The sequence below is a fragment of the Aythya ferina genome, assembly GCF_964211825.1.
Source record: "Aythya ferina genome assembly, chromosome: 13".
Taxonomy (NCBI): Eukaryota; Metazoa; Chordata; class Aves; order Anseriformes; family Anatidae; genus Aythya; species Aythya ferina.
The window spans coordinates 6,481,035-6,496,444 of NC_140311.1; the positions used below are offsets into that span (position 1 = coordinate 6,481,035).

Genomic DNA, 15,410 nt, shown 5'->3' on the forward strand with positions numbered 1-15,410 from the left:
CTCTGAAACGCTGGCAGAGCTGGAACAGGGGCACGGGGTTAAAGAAGTGTCACCAAGCAGAGAAGCATAACGTGGCATTCAGATTTTGTTGTTTGTTTGCTTCTATAACCGAAGAGCTCAGGCTTTTGAAGGAACAGAAAACAACTAGAAAACAAATTATAAAAAACAGAAAACAACTAGAAAAAGCAAATTATAGCTCTTCAGGCTGATGCAAGCACTGACAGTTGCAAACTTGGAGCTTTCTTTTTTCCACTTTGCTCTTACACTAATTTTTGTCAGGGCAAATCACTGCCTGTGCTCTGACGAGCTCGCTGCCTTTCTAAAATAGCTGCTCCATAAGCAGACGTGTGTGCACAGCTTGAGCTGGGGAACGGAGAGGAAAGAGGTCCGAAGGAGAGAAGACCTCGCTATATTTTCTTTGTGACTGCTGCAAAAGCGTTTAGGCTCTTGTTCAAAAGCCTTTTTCTGTTCTCTGCTCTGGAGTGTTCCTGTGATGCTGAATTTGAGATGCCAGCAGCATGCTGGTCGAACTTTTATTTTGGTCTGCCAAAAAAAAAAAAAAATGCTGCAGCAATGTGAACGAGGGTTTCGTAACCCCAGCTGCCAGCAGGGCAGGGGAAGAGCTGAGGTCCTGAAAACTTCCAAAGGGCAGTGGTTGTGTTTGAACAGTAGCAACATACTTTCCACAAAATAGCATCAATTAAGTAATGCTTTCCCAGTCAGTATCTGCTGGCTTTGGTCTGTTTGGCTTTCTGCATCACATACTACCCCGACTTTCTGCGAATAGCTGCTGAACTGAAGCTATAATTACAGACGATGTGGCATATTTGCTGGGAAAAATGCAGTGTTGTGTGATTTGTGGATTGGCAAAAAAGCACCCAAAAAGCATTTAGGCTTTTTCATCCCTGTGGAGGGGATGGTGCTTCGTCTCCCTTGGGACGTAGGACTCAGGACTGCACAAACCGTGCCCTTTTCTAACCTCCCGGCTCTTTCTGTAAGTCAAACTACCAGGTTTGGAGGAAGAGAGTTAATTAAAAGGCAGCGACTGACCATGCGGAGCCGCTGACCGAGGGGCAGGACAGCAGCTCCTGCGGGACGTGCGGTGAGCTGACTCGCCAGTAGGCGAGGGCTGAGATCCCTGTGGTGCCCCAGCTGCTAGCACAGAGCAGTTCGTGTCTGTGGGGAAGCTCTCCAAGATGCCAGGAAAGGAGGGGACTGGGTTTGCCCGGTAATGTAGCACTTTCAGAGGAAGCAAGTGATTTGTGAGAGCCGGTAACTCGGGCACCACTGCCGCCAGCTCTGTCCCTTGGGCCTGGGCAGAGCTTTTTCCACCCTCTGCCCCATGTCTCCCCGGCTGGGCTGGGAGCCATGAGGTGATCCTTTGTATTCTGGAGAACAAGTCCTACGAGGAGCGGCTGAGGGAGCTGGGCTTGTTCAGCCTGGAGAAGAGGAGGCTCAGGGGTGACCTTATCACTCTTTTTAGGTACCTCAAGGGAGGCTGTAGCGAGGTGGGGGTTGGCCTGTTCTCCCACGTGCCTGGTGACAGGACGAGGGGGAATGGGCTTAAGTTGAGCCAGGGGAGTTTTAGGTTAGATGTTAGGAAGAACTTCTTCACTGAAAGGGTTGTGAGGCACTGGAACAGGCTGCCCAGGGAAGTGGTGGAGTCACCATCCCTGGAAGTCTTCAAAAGACGCTTAGATGTAGAGCTTAGGGATATGGTTTAGTGGAGGGCTGTTAGTGTTAGGTTGGAGGTTGGACTCGATGACCTTGAGGTCTCTTCCAACCTAGAAAATTCTGTGATTCTGTGATTCCTGACCGGTGTCACCGTCCTGTGGATGCGTGGTGTCTGCAGAAGGCCCAGATGAGCCAGGTCTGCAGATGACCCATTTCTCCTGGGTGATTTTCCGGATGGTAACTGAGGACTGTGAGGGGGTGCATCCAACCAGCTGCCCCTCCTGGGTGCTAGGGGCACTGTGTCTGTCCATCCATCCTTCTGTGTTTTCAGAGGATAGTCTCTTCCACTCTCTTATTTCCCCACTTGCCAGCCTGTGCTGACGAGATGGCGACCCCTCAGCCGAGGGGAGGAGAGGCACGTCTCCTGGCTCCTGCTCTTGTAGCAGGTAACACGGCCAGGGGCTATCATTAGGAGAAATAAGGGTCACTGCCTGTCTCTGGCTCCTCTTGCGGCAGATTAATCAAAGCTGTAAGTGCTCTATTTCCAGGCTGTCTGGCACGGCTCGCTTCCCCGTGTGCTCTTAGCAGTGGCTGGGACAGGACCCGTGCCGCTGGCGCTGCCGCCCATGTGTGCGATGCTCCCCGGAGGCTGGGCTGTGCTCCTCTGCTCCAGGAAAGGGCTGGCTGCCTGTGAAGTTTCTATCTGGGGAAAAAAAAAAGTTTGGATTTCCTCCCTCCGCCCTTCTTAAATCTTTCAAGTAGCCTTTTCCCCTGTTCTCTCCACCCTGTGTTGCTCTCCGGGCTTTTCATGCTGGCTTTATCTGCAAAGTTAGCTTTTCTGGGAAACTTGGCCAGTTGGGCTCTGCTGTTCTCCAGCCCGTTGTCCTTGCTGAAGGTGGCAGTGACCTACCCATGGGTGCGTGCAGCGAGGCGGCACGTCCTTGGAGCAGAGAGGAGGCAGGAACGGGCTTGCCTGGCTGGGTCCCTTTGTGTCACTTGGCTGTGCACGGACTTTCATTAAGAAAAAGGCGATTTGAGTAGGTGATGCTCTGCTAGAGCACGCCTCGTCATTCCTGGCGGGGACAAAGGACAAGGTTTGGGAGTCAAGCCCCGTCGCAGCATGGTTACGTGTTGACCACGCTGACCTCTCTCATGGTCAAGGATTGTTGGTCCTTTCTCCATGCCTTTTGCTCCTGCGTGTTGTTCTGCTTGGTCTGGTGGTTGGTGGGACGGACCCACTGAGCACCCCTCTGGAGCTGGTTTGCCCCATGCTGTCACTGTTCTCTCCCCGCTGAAAACATCCATAGGAGCTTTAGCCTTCGTGTAGGAGAAAGGGCATTTGTTTAAACGCCAGCTTTTTGCTGTCCTATGGTACTGGCCATCCCTCCTCCCCTCAAGGACACCCAGCAGAAGTCACCTCACCAACAGTGAGCCCAGGCAGGCTGTGCCCTGCTCCCCTGGGCATCAACCAGAGCAAGCCCGCCCCGAGCTTTGCTCAGCTTCAGCTGACTTTCTTCTGGACCTATGGGCTCTCGGCGTTTGAAATGCAGCATTTTTTTTCCCCCGAGGACTGTTGAGGTTATCAGCTCTCTCCCGCAGATGTAGGGGAGAGTGCGATTGATTCGGATCGATGGAGTTCTCTCCATAAATCAGGAGGGCTGCCTAACATGTGGTCCGTGTGGGTAAGCAGAGCCTTCGCTGCTGAATTATTAAGCGTTGTGTCAAAGCATGGCTTGTACTCGCAGAGAAATGACTAAGTACAAAGAGTAATATAAAAATTGGCAAGGAGAATTTCAATTAAAAATACATCGGTTGGGCACCAGGACCGAGCGGGCGGGGGAGTCGGCGTGCTGAGCGACTTTTTTCAGGCTGCCTGACGGTTTGGGGAGGTTATGTTAAATTTGTGGAAGCTTTTTAAAATCGTACGTGTGTTTTTCTTGGTTCAGCGAATAAATGAAACAGAACAGGCTGTTTTGGGAATTGTTATTTTTGCTGTTGTTTTTTTTTTTTGTAAATCAGGTTGCCTTCTCCACTACTTCTGTGGTAAATGGAACAATACAGGAGAGATTAGACTTTAAACTATTCATGAGATCTAAGCCAAGTAATGTGATTTAATCTTTCTTCTGCACATATTTAATATAAGCTGTGATTTCATTCAAATGGTTGAGCTTTGTACTTGAATAGTATAATTATCTCAGGGTTTACCAGATGACTTTTTTTTTTTAATGCCTGTGGGTTTTGTTAGATCTGTTTCTGTGAGTTATTTGTCTTTACTCTGTGGCTTGAAGATATCTCCAGCACACATGAAAGGAATTCCTTTTGATTAATTTTTTGGTTGAGGTGCTTGCTGCCACTATAGTGGGGAAAAAAAAACAAACAACACATTTGATTTACCACTTATTTTTCTGAACATGAGGAAAGCAGGCAGCAGAGCCACTCGTTTTCCCTTCTTGTTTTCTGTAGCCCATTTCCGTGAAGCACAAGCTCATCTTGTGCTGAACTGGGTTACTCCGTTAATTTTTACCCAGGTTTGCTCATTTTTGCCAAGGTTACCGTTGCCATGCCCTGTACTGGTGCTGCAGTAATGTCCACAAGTGTGGGGGACCTGGCAAAGAAGGGGTTCTCCTGGGTGCTGCTCCTGGCTCCCCCCGAGCCCGCCTGCCCTGTCGGAGTCACGGTTTGAGTGGGAAGGGCAGAAGAGAGGTGGGAGTTGCACAGATGGAGAGGGAAAGAGGTTCCAAGGGAGGCCTGCCCAAATTCAGGCTGAGGGTTTAGGGAGCGCTGGGAGCTGCAAACCTAATCCCTCTGGCTCGAGTTTGTGTTCTGAGTGCTTCAAGTCATAAATGCCGTTTGTTAATTAGCCGCATCCACGGACTATTGTAGCCCCAGCCATGCCCTGGACCATTGCCATCAGACAGTACCTGTTTCTAACTCATCCAAAAAAAAAAATGTGGTAGCAAAATGCCAAGCCTCAATTGACCTGTCATGGGCTTATTGACAGATAGATAGGCTTTTAGAATTTGGACAAGGTAAGAAAACAGCTATTGTCCCTGATGCCTTTTTTTCAGAACTGCTGCTTATGGCAATACGTGGGCTTTCCATAACGTCAGTCAATCTCGGTTAAAATAGCCACTGTAAGGTACGGGCAGGTTGTGTTACAACAATATTTAGAAGAGAGATGCCCGCCTGAATTCCCTGTGGTGTGCTGCTGTGTGTGCTGCCCTGCATGCATGGCCGCTGCCCCAGGGCTGACAGCAAAGGTAAGCGGCAAGCTCGTGTTTATCCTAAGCATTTTTTGGCTCACATTTTTTGGACTTGGTTAACTTAGTTAACACACCATAACTAGGATTTTGGGTCTCCTCTGCTGCGGGGCATTGCACACTCCATATTCCATGTTTTCCATAGCTAAATACCAACAATCTTGCAGAGTAATTGCATTTGTAGATTTTTCTGGGAGAGTTTTCCCAGTCTCTGCTCCTTGTGCTCAGCCATTTGTTTGGCAAATCCCCACCTCTCTTGGGTTTCCCGGTGCTCTCCCAGCAGCGTGGGGCTGCTGCTGTAGCCGGCGAGGCAGGGAGCTCCTGGCTTTTGGTGAGGTTGCTGGTCCAGACGATGTGCTGTTTCCCCCAACCCCAGCATGTGGTGAGGGGAAGCTGGGAGGCTGGAGCTGAAGGCTCGCCCTGGCTGCCAGCCTGATCCCATTTTGGGAGTCCCTCTGTGCGGCAGAGGTGGGAGGCTGCCGGCTGCTTCTGCTCCTCTGCATCCTTTGCATTTTTGGCACCTGCCCTGGTAGGGCTGCAAAACAAACAGGATCAAGGGTTGGGAATGAATGGGAGTACAGACAACATCTGCTGGTGTTTCAGCAGCCCTGCCGCCTGATAATGCCCTTGGACTATGAACAGTGACAAATTCTTTCCTGCTCATGTTTTAAAATCCCCAAACCTAATTCTAAGAAAACCTCAGCCTGGTCTAATAAGCCCCCCCCCCCCCTTTTTTTTTTTCCCATTCCATATCCTCTTAATGGGTATTTTAAATTCACTATATAATTATAAGTCCAACCCTGCAAAGCACACCCCGGTGTCAGTCTGGTGCTACTGCTGGGAGTCAGGGTGTCGGAAGGACAAAATACTTCGCTTGTAACCTGCATAACCACAGTTATGAACTGTGGTTAGAACTATTTTAATCCCATTGTGTTGAGCCGTCTTGGTTTCGGCTGAAGCTACCTGTGAGCGGCTCTCTTGTGCCGTTTGCTGCTCCTCTCTCCATCACCTTATTTTAGCAGAAGGCCTTGCAGGCAGGCGATGCCCACCTGGGCAGAGGCATCCTGAGACAGGCAGGGCTGGGAGAGATGCCCCGGGGAGGGAGAAGCTGTAGGTATCTCTTGCCTTGCTCCAGGGATGTGTGTTTGTGCCAGAGCGAGTCCTGCACCCCATGCACGGACACTGAGGTTTGGCATCAAGGTGTCTGTGGTGCACAGGCACTGCTTGGTGCTTGGCTTCCACGGATTCTTCCCTCGCCTGACCCGGATCTGCCAGGCTATAAATACTTCCCTTCCTGGTATTCTCTTATCTGTCCCCTGGCCACTGCCGAGCGAAGGGCCTGTTGTTAAGCCCCTGTGACACTGTGACAACAGGTTATCATTCCCTTGTGACATCTCATTCTGCTTTAAAAGCAAACCAAAAAACAACCACAAACCCAACACCAAACGAACTTACACAGGCAAAGCAAGCAGCAGGATTGCTCCTCCTGTGCTGTGTGACATGGCAGCAGGGTGCGCCAACAACCAGGGGTGACCTGGAGATGCCCGGGTGTGCTGAGGCTGCCTCCAGCTTTGTGCCTTAATCCATTTTTCTTTTGGCCTTCACGGGGGTGACGCACATGGGGGCTGCGTGCTTGCTTTTGCCCCTGTGCAGAACAAATGATGCTGAAGTGATCGGCCGCTTGAGGAGACGAGCCATTAATTCTCCTGACGTTCTGTTGACATGACTGGCGTTTGTATAAAAATTAAAATGTATGCTTTTTCTTATAAAATAGGCTTTCCAGGCAGTGAGCTTGTGATGTGAAACTGTCTGCTTCATTATTTGTGTTTTTACTTTGGATGCAAAACCAGCAGAAATACACCTTTTTTTAAGTTCAGTCTGAAGTCTGTATGCCCAAGGGAGGCAGGGAGATGTTTCAGGCGGGCTTGAGGGTTTGGCAGGAGAAAAGCGCAAAGGAGGGTGCAGCTCCCACCTTCTGTGGGATCTTGGGGAGAAGCCTGGAGCCTGTTGAGCCCCAGAGCTAAAACTGCTTTTGTGCAGTCTGTGCTGGCATGAGGAAGGGTTTGATGTGTGCAGGAGGGGGTCTCCACACAGCCACGGGGGCTGGGGGTGGATGGCTGGCAGCAGTGGGGTTCCTGGGCTGCTGGCTCAGCTTTGCCTTGGTGTCTCTGAATTATTCTCTCGGTCTTCCTGCTTTTGATGGGGCAGAGAAGTGGATTGAAGAGCAACATGGTGAAGCTATAAGCTGTTAATACAAATATTAGATTTTTTTTTTTGAGACAGAAGCTAAATTTTCCCTTTCCTGTTGCCCCAACAGTGTGCCGGGGAGGAGAAGCGGGTTGGTACACGCACTGTGGTGGTTGGGCACCGGACAGTTTCGGAAACAGATGCATACGTGGCACAGAAGTTCTGCGATAACAGGATCGTCTCATCCAAGGTGAGCTGTCTCTCTGCACGGGTGGGCAGCATGCGTGTGTTCCTTGCACGTGTGCATCAGCCTGATCTTACTTTCCAGTTAAGTGCAGTACAGATTGTGAGATGACAGCAATTTAGGTTTGTGAAAGAGAGTGGGGATTATTTTGTAAATGGATAGATTCATGTGATTCACCTATTTTTTGTTTTGTGGCTTTTTTTTTTCTCTTCAACCAGGACAAAAATAACCATGCTTGGCTTATTCCTTTAGAAGAAAGGGGAAACATTCATGCTGTATTAATCTAGCTTTTGTTTATTGTGGAAAACTGTGATGACACCCGTCTGCCTTCTGCTTAGCTTTTTTCCATGACATTCATGAAGCTATTTCAAAAGATTTGAAGCCAATTCAAGTAAAATATCAAGCAAGTGGCATCCAATATTGTCAACACAGCTGGATGCATGTTATGCTGCTTAGGAGTCATGATGCTCAGCATACTGCTAGGCTTCAGTTTTACTGTAGATGAGCTGAAAGGGTTTTCTTTCACTCCTTTTTTTTTTATACAACTTGGACCTTGTTTGTTTTTTAAGACTCTATGCTGTGTGCATTTATATTGCAGGCAAGTTTGAAGTCTAAACACCCTTAACGTGTGTAGCATTCCCAGTGACTTTTCCTTGACATGCAAGAGAGTCCTTTGGAAAACACTTTCCAGTACTTCAGTTCTATTTCTGATAAACTGTTTGTTTTAGCACTAATTCTGTAGCTCTTCTCTGGTTTATTTTTTAGTATTGTCTTTTTTCATTTTTATTTGCTTGTCATGGACTGTTCTTACCTGACCAGTATCATTTTTTAATTAAATGAATGTTGGCCTTGAGACTTGGCTGCTTATTATTCATTGTTTATTCAAGGCACACTGAAAGATCACATATTAGACCTGTTATTTTCCATGCTGTTCTTCAATTCCATGTTTTCCAATGCAAATGATTCAGCAGCCGACTTAAAATGATAACGAAGCACAGCCTAATAACAGATTTGTATGGGCAGCATGACTTTTTTCTGAGCAGAACAGCAACTCCAAGATTTAATTTGGAAAAAAATCTCTGCACTGTGCCTTACTTCTTTGTTAAATTGTGTCTCTTGAAATGCCTACGTAGAAGTTGCTTCCTGAAACAAATCCCATGGTGTTTATCTTCTTTTTCCTCTACTGTCTCCAGCTGAGTGGTTTGGGATATTTTAACAAAAGAGAAGCAGTTGACTACTTTAAAACAAACAAACAAAAAAGCCCCACATTACTGCAAAACACTTTCAACTGTGTAATGAGCTGGTGGAGAGAGCCAGAGTTTGCGGTGTGATGCTGGAGGTGGGAGCTGGAGCTCGGCTGCATCGCAGCACACAGCTGCACCAGTAGCAGCAGCTGCCTGGTGATGCTGGGACCTGCTGCCTTGCCTTGCTGGGAGGAAGAGGAGGCTGTGGCCCCAGCTGCAGCTTCAGGGAGATGACGGCAGCAGTTTGTGTACCTGCTGCCACCAATTCGTTTCAGTTTAAAGAGAAAACTCATTTCCTGCTCTGTGCAGATACCTCCCATTTTGTAGTCTGCATCAAGCGCTGTGTCTTGGTCTGTTTGTGTTGGCATCTGGTAAGCTGCAACGTGCCCAACAGCTTCTGTTCCTCTCTCTCCACAGTACACAATCTGGAACTTCCTCCCGAAAAACCTTTTTGAGCAGTTTCGGAGAATTGCTAACTTCTACTTCCTTATCATCTTCCTCGTGCAGGTAAGATGCTAGGGTGGTTTTATTTGCATATTTTTTGTAAGCACAGATGGAACAGCAAGAATTGAGGTTCAAAACTTACTCTCTTTGTGTTTGTTTTTTTTTGTTGTTTTGTTTTGTTTTTAAATTGGAAGCTGTGTTATAATTCTGGTAAGCCATTCAGCACATACTAACAATTAAATATTTGGGCCTGGCTGAGGCAGTGTTCGAATGACTGCCGAAATGATTTAAAAACCATTTAACTCTAACCATTAAGATCAGTCAACCAGTGAAAATATGTATGCTTAATGCTGCAGAATTAAGATCTAGTTTTTTATCACCTTTATTACTTCTGCTGCATAACAACGTGCATTTTCCCAGGTTATGTGATGTTCATACGTCTTATTTATAGTGACTTTCAGGGCAGCCCAGGGCAGAGAGGCAGTACTCAACAGAATTTGGAAGAGGCATAGCATGTGCTTTGGGAATGTGGAGTTTCAGGATGCTATTCTCCACAGACAAAACAACAGATTTTATACACAGATGAGCCTTATCTCTCTGCTTTGTGGCTTTGCTAAGGAACAAATTCTAAGCAAACCTGAATATTTGTTTTTTGTTCTGTCATCCAAAAAGAAAAGCAGGCTGTCAAAATGCATTTGGGGGAAGAGGTGGAAAGTTTGGAAGAGTCACCACAGTGCTTTCACTTACCTTCTAAAATCCAATACTCAGACCCAAGGGTTAGTAGACAGCTTACTCTAGGACTAGAAACAGGCATCTGAACTCCTACCCCACGAACCTCAAAAACAGCACTGTAGAGCTGCTGCAAACAGCCTGATCGTAGACGGCTTCTCTGGAATTTTGTTGATTCAGGTCTCAGGGTATCACTCTCTCTCCTGGTGTGCATGTTTAAAAGACCTCATTTTTTTTAACCTGACAGTAAAGAGTTATGGTTTACAGCCATTTCAGTGCCTGCCGCAGAAATGGGGGATCCTGAGGTAACGGCTGTGCGTGGCTCCTCCTGGCAGCGCTGCAGGAAGGCCAGCTCACCCTGGCATCAGCTGGCTCTCGGCCATCGCTTGATTTCACTGGCACTGCTCCCTTTTGTCAGAGTGAATTTGTAACTCGCCTTGTACTGAAGTGATGCCCTGGAGGCAGAATGCCCTTCTTGTGGAGATGGCCATTTAGTGACGCAGCATTGCATTTTGTCTGCTGACCCTCTGGTCGGTAAGAACACTGTATTCTTGATCCTGCTTACAGAGCTCCCTGTAGTTTAGCTGCTTGCCCATTTTAGACACGGATGCATGCAGGTGAAATAAAAGCCTTGCTCTTCCTCCTTGTTGTAATCCTGTGACCTGTGACTGCCTCTAAAATAAGGAAGCAATCCTCATGCTCCATTAGAGAGGGAAAAACAAACCCAACCAAACACACTCTGGCAGCACTCACCGCCCCATGAAGTAGCTAACAGCCCTTGGTAATCATTGTCCTGGAGCTGCTGGAGACTTCACTTACCCTAAGAAAAGCACTGAAGGTAATTCCACTAACATAAAATATCAAGGGTTATACCTTAGTAAAACGGCATCTATAGCTTAAATATTGGTGTTTAAATTACTTAAAATTATTAGAATTGTTGCAAGTGCTGCGTTAAGGGTGCAGTATGGCAGCACTTGGGCTGTTCTCTGCACGGTGGATTTGTACCTGAGCAGTGTGTGCCCAGTAAGCCCCGCTGGGCATCGCCTGCTGCATCTCCTCTACCTGCTGTGACTCCAAATACAGCTCTTGGTAGAGAGAGAGGAAGAGAAAGTACACACATTAAACCTAAGACGCTAATGAGTGCACTAACAGGGATATGAATAACTGTTCTGTTGCTCCATCTATTGCAACAGTCAAAGGAAACGAAGTCAACTCCTGGAGGAGACAGATGGTCTGAAGTAAGTGTGGTCAAGGTGTATTTGTAGAGGGACCAAGCTGATAGCAATCACCTTATTTAGGAGGTGCCAGGAATAAAAAAAAAAAAAAAAAAAGTGTTCTTTTAGATAGATAATGATGACTTCTGGATTGTGGTCTTCAGTATGGTAAACAATGAATTTGGGAGAAACTGTTAAGTAACAGAAGGATTTTGTCACTCTTAAGTGGATCCAAATTAAGCTGTTGAAGTCCTAAAGCATGTCAAAAATAGCTTCAAAGGAGTCTGCCTTTGATGTTTTGGCACGCTGCTCTTGTGTCCCTCTGCTTTCCACCAGCAGTGAGAGGCAGAAGAACCGTGTTGAGCCACAGGCTGCGTACAGAGTGCAGTAGCGATCTCCAAGTGTATAAATGAGTTATTCCAGGGACTCTACCCAGTACTTGTGTTCATACCTCTGTAATACAGCATTTGTGTGGACAGTAATTGTACTGTTTGTTTAAATAAATACATACAGCTGCACCTTGTCTGGTGCAGAAAACTCCCACGGGGTAGCAGTGGGAGTCTCGGGAAGCCCAGGGTAGGTATCCTTTCCCTCTGCCTTGCTCTGCTTAGCTAAAAGTTCCTCTTGTGTTTACAAGATCTGTCCACTTCTAGTAAGATAAATTTTGGTTGACTGACCTGCACTTTGTGGTGCCTCTTCTAAGAGGCCATCTGGACGTGCAGGGCTTTGTGTGATGTGTCTGTGCAATGCTTTACACCATCCTCACTTGAAGTTATCCAAAGTCTGGTATCTACAGCTTTCTGGCTGTAAACATGCTACATCCATTTGAGTGAAGCAGGGTGTTGTGTTCCTGGAAGTATTTGTTGTGTTTATCTTGGTTTGCCCTCCTTCTGCTTACCTGGCTACTTGTGATGTAGCTGTTCTCAGTTTGGGTCCAGTCCTGCAGGGTAAGAATACGACGTGCAGCATTTCAAAGAATTAAAAAATTCCACATGGCTTCCTCCCAGCCGATAAGAGCAGTTCTGTGCTTAACATGGCTTTTAACAGAGAGCCTAAAACAACAAACACGCAGATGCTGTTTGTGAGCGTGCCAGGGAAGCGCAAACAAACAGAGCACGACAAAGTCCCTTTGTGGGGACACAAAGCCTTTCTGCTGAGCTTCCCAGTCCCTTGTCGTCATAGCTCTCCGCATCTGCCCCTTGTGCTCCCGTCCTCTCTGGGGATGCCAGGAAAATGGCCAAATTTTTGTGCCCTGATTTAAAGGTGCCCCAGGGGAAACCCTTGGGGTCTGCCCTAGTGGCTTTGGTCCCCGCACAGTATTTTGAGTGACGCTGCAAGCATCACTGCTGGCAGTGCCTGCTGGCAGGGAGCTATGAGATGTGCACAGATGGATGGCTGTGTCTCGGCACAGGAATTGTTGGGGCTGAATTCTCTGTTTGCTTTTGGGCTGCTGCCCTCCTGCTGCCAGAATGATGCATGCATGGAGCAGCTGGGGCAGGCACCTGATACCTGCCCTGGGCAACACCCTTGGGCTCACCTGCCGTGAGGTGAAAGGCTTTTTGTGTTGTCGTTTGGGAGAGGACGCCTTCATGATGAATCTTTTCAGTGGGCAAACAGTGCAGCTTTTCCTGCTCGTACGTGAATCCCTCCTAATTATGAACCTCTTCTGCTGTTCTTCCCCTTCAGGCCAAGTCATGATGCAGTCAATAGAAACAGTGGTTTCCCACAGCCCAGAGGTTGTCTGAATGTTGAAGGGGCTCTGCTGGGCTTTGGTCTTAGGGAACTGTCTTTGCCACAGCGCTAGCTCAAGGTACAACAAGCACTGCACCTAGCTCAAGAACTCCAACTATTGACCTGAAGGCCCTTGCGTGGTCTTTTTGCTGTTTAAATCACGCTCTTAACTCCACGTTTCAGAGCTCGAAGGCTGAATGTTAATTTCTGTTTTACTTAAGTATTCATGTGCCATTACACAATATATTTCCTTGGTAAATTGGGCTGGTGCATGTTGCTTTTAACCTCTCAGTGTCAATGGTTCAAGAGGACTGATACTGCCCTCCTGCTCACAACTGCCCGTGTTTTGGGGTTTGGTTGTTCCCCCCCTTCATGGCCAAAGAGGAGAAGTGGTCTTCCTGAGGTGTTTTTCTCTTCGCGCATTGCTGCTGCCTCTGCACCATCCTCCTTCCCTGCCTTTGTCCTCTCCAGCACACCCCATGGCAGGAGGAGACTTCTTTGCCTCAACACTTGAGTGGTTGCATTTTTGTAACCCATCACCAGCAACCCTTTCATCCAGGCTTTTACTTCTCATGAGGGTGAGGTCAAACTGAGATTTTAAACTACTTCTGAAAGACTTTTTCCCACATGACGGCATCCCATGGCCTTCAGGAGAAGGTGTATCCGTCTTGAGATGGAGGAGAGCATCCTCAGGATGCCTTTGCTAGCCTTTCCTGTGTGCCCCTTCCTTCCCTCCTTCTGTGCTGGGGTGCGATAGTACGCTTTACATCCAAGTGTACCAAGCACCCTTTTACACCAGTGGCCAGAGCTTTTGTTTCTTCTGCTGCCTGAAAGCAAGTTGTCACCAGTATGTTCCTTCTGTCCGCAGGTGATAGTGGACACCCCAACCAGTCCGATAACCAGTGGCCTTCCTCTCTTCTTTGTCATCACCGTCACAGCCATCAAACAGGTAAAAGCAGTAATTTGGGGAGAGGAAGATTGCCTTCCTGTAGGGATGTTCTTGTGCTCTTTGGGACATACGATGGAGAAAAAGATGAATGTGTATCTGAATATATTCAGAATATCATCAAAATGGGCTGATAAGTTTGGTAACCCCTTCAAGGGCTCAGATGTGTGTATTGGTCCTCTTCAAGAGAGACTGCATGCTGAATATGGATGCTGGTGTGTATTCTGTTTTGGCAATGTAAAACATCTCTATATATTGTTGAAAGCAAACTGTGGTGGATAGTAAAGGTTACCACTGTGGCTGCCTCTCTAGTTCTGCCTTTACTTGAATTTTTCTTCTCTTTTTAGAAATGTTCTCTGACTCTTTGCAGAATACAGAGACGTGCTCCAAATATAGCCTGTGCTCCGCTCCCTTGTTAGTAAATGGAAAAGACAGGTTCTGTTCAAACTCAGTCTTGAAACTATGTAGTCCTCTTTCTTGCAGTGCTGAGAGACCACTTTCCTCCCATCATATGCACATGTGCCATTTTAAATTTCCTACTCAGAAGTATTAAATAATAAAGTAAGTTTCTTCTGCAGGAGCCAGAAAGGGAGAGCGAGAGTAAAATCCATCTGCTTCAAGTATGAATGTTTTATTCTTTTAGTGAAGACAGAAGAGGAAGAGTCTTGTCCTGCGTTACCATAGTAGAAAGAGTCACAGGGTGCTAAGCGTGTTATTCATATTATCAGTCTGTTCTTGCCAACACTGAGAATAATAGAAACATGTTACAGTAATTTAGCTGATCGTTGCATGCACTACATATAGATTATTTTTATGTTATTTTAATCTGTTCTGAATCTGTCAAATATGCATATGAAGTTTTTAAAATAAATTGATTCAGTTTGAGCTGCTCTGGTTGATGTTTAGTCAGGCATGAAGGAGTTTTTAGGACTGTTAAACTTTTTTTTTTCTCTCTCTCCCTCTCTCTCCATCTCCATTCATCCTATTTCATTCGTTTACTTGCTCTGTTACAAGTTTGTGTTGCCTGTATTTATGTGCCTAGGGATATGAGGACTGGTTGAGACACAGAGCTGACAACGAAGTGAACAAGAGTACTGTCTTCATTGTTGAAAATGCAAAGCAAGTGCAGAAGGAGAGTGAAAAAATCAAGGTAATCGTTAGTAGAGAAGTCACATGTAGTTATGAGGGAAATGGATGGGGCACTAGGGTGGGTGATAGGCACTGGTGCCCGCAGGAGGGCTGTGCTGCGTTCTTGCCGAGCTGCACAAAGTCTCTGGCTTTTGCACAAGATGCTGTGAGAGCCCTTCCCTGTTAATAAGTGAAGCTTCCTTTGTTTGACTGCTTTTGAGAGGCTGTCTTACAAAAGCTGTGCCAGGGCTGACAAATGACAGATCTGTCAGCGTTCTGCGTTTGTCTGGGACAGGCAGTCCTCTTCTATTTCCAACTCTCCCAAGGGCACCAGGAAAGCACACTAGCTTTGACATAAATTTATCACCCAGCACTTCAGATTAGTACAGAGTCTCTGGCTTCATCAAGATTGAGCAGAGAAATAAATAATAACCTCACTGCACAGGCAGTCTGTGTTGGTGCTGGGTGGGATTGACCTGTTGGGCTGTGGTCCAGTGCTGGGACACATGCCCACCCCGTGGGCATCGGGGCTGCCCAGCAGGCTGCTGGGATGCTCAGAGGGAGCCCTGGGGGAACAAGCTGGGTTGTTGGAGTCATTGCGACTCCAGT

The 15,410-nt window shown here is 47.2% G+C and overlaps 1 protein-coding gene across 7 annotated transcripts in view; it reads left to right on the forward strand.

The window, feature by feature from the left end:
* The window catches only part of ATP11C (ATPase phospholipid transporting 11C (ATP11C blood group)), a 59,360-nt gene that overhangs the window by 11,359 nt on the left and 32,591 nt on the right, over window positions 1-15,410 (forward strand). For 6 of the 7 annotated variants that reach the window (XM_084534085.1, XM_084534083.1, XM_084534086.1 and 3 more), the window contains exons 2-5: window positions 7,252-7,371; window positions 9,027-9,116; window positions 13,596-13,676; window positions 14,716-14,823. In XM_084534085.1, coding sequence (XP_084390211.1) covers window positions 7,252-7,371; window positions 9,027-9,116; window positions 13,596-13,676; window positions 14,716-14,823 — 399 coding nt within the window. Of the gene's footprint in view, window positions 1-3,226; window positions 3,357-7,251; window positions 7,372-9,026; window positions 9,117-13,595; window positions 13,677-14,715; window positions 14,824-15,410 lie in introns of those variants that run through there. The other variant, XM_084534088.1, reaches the window with a different exon arrangement.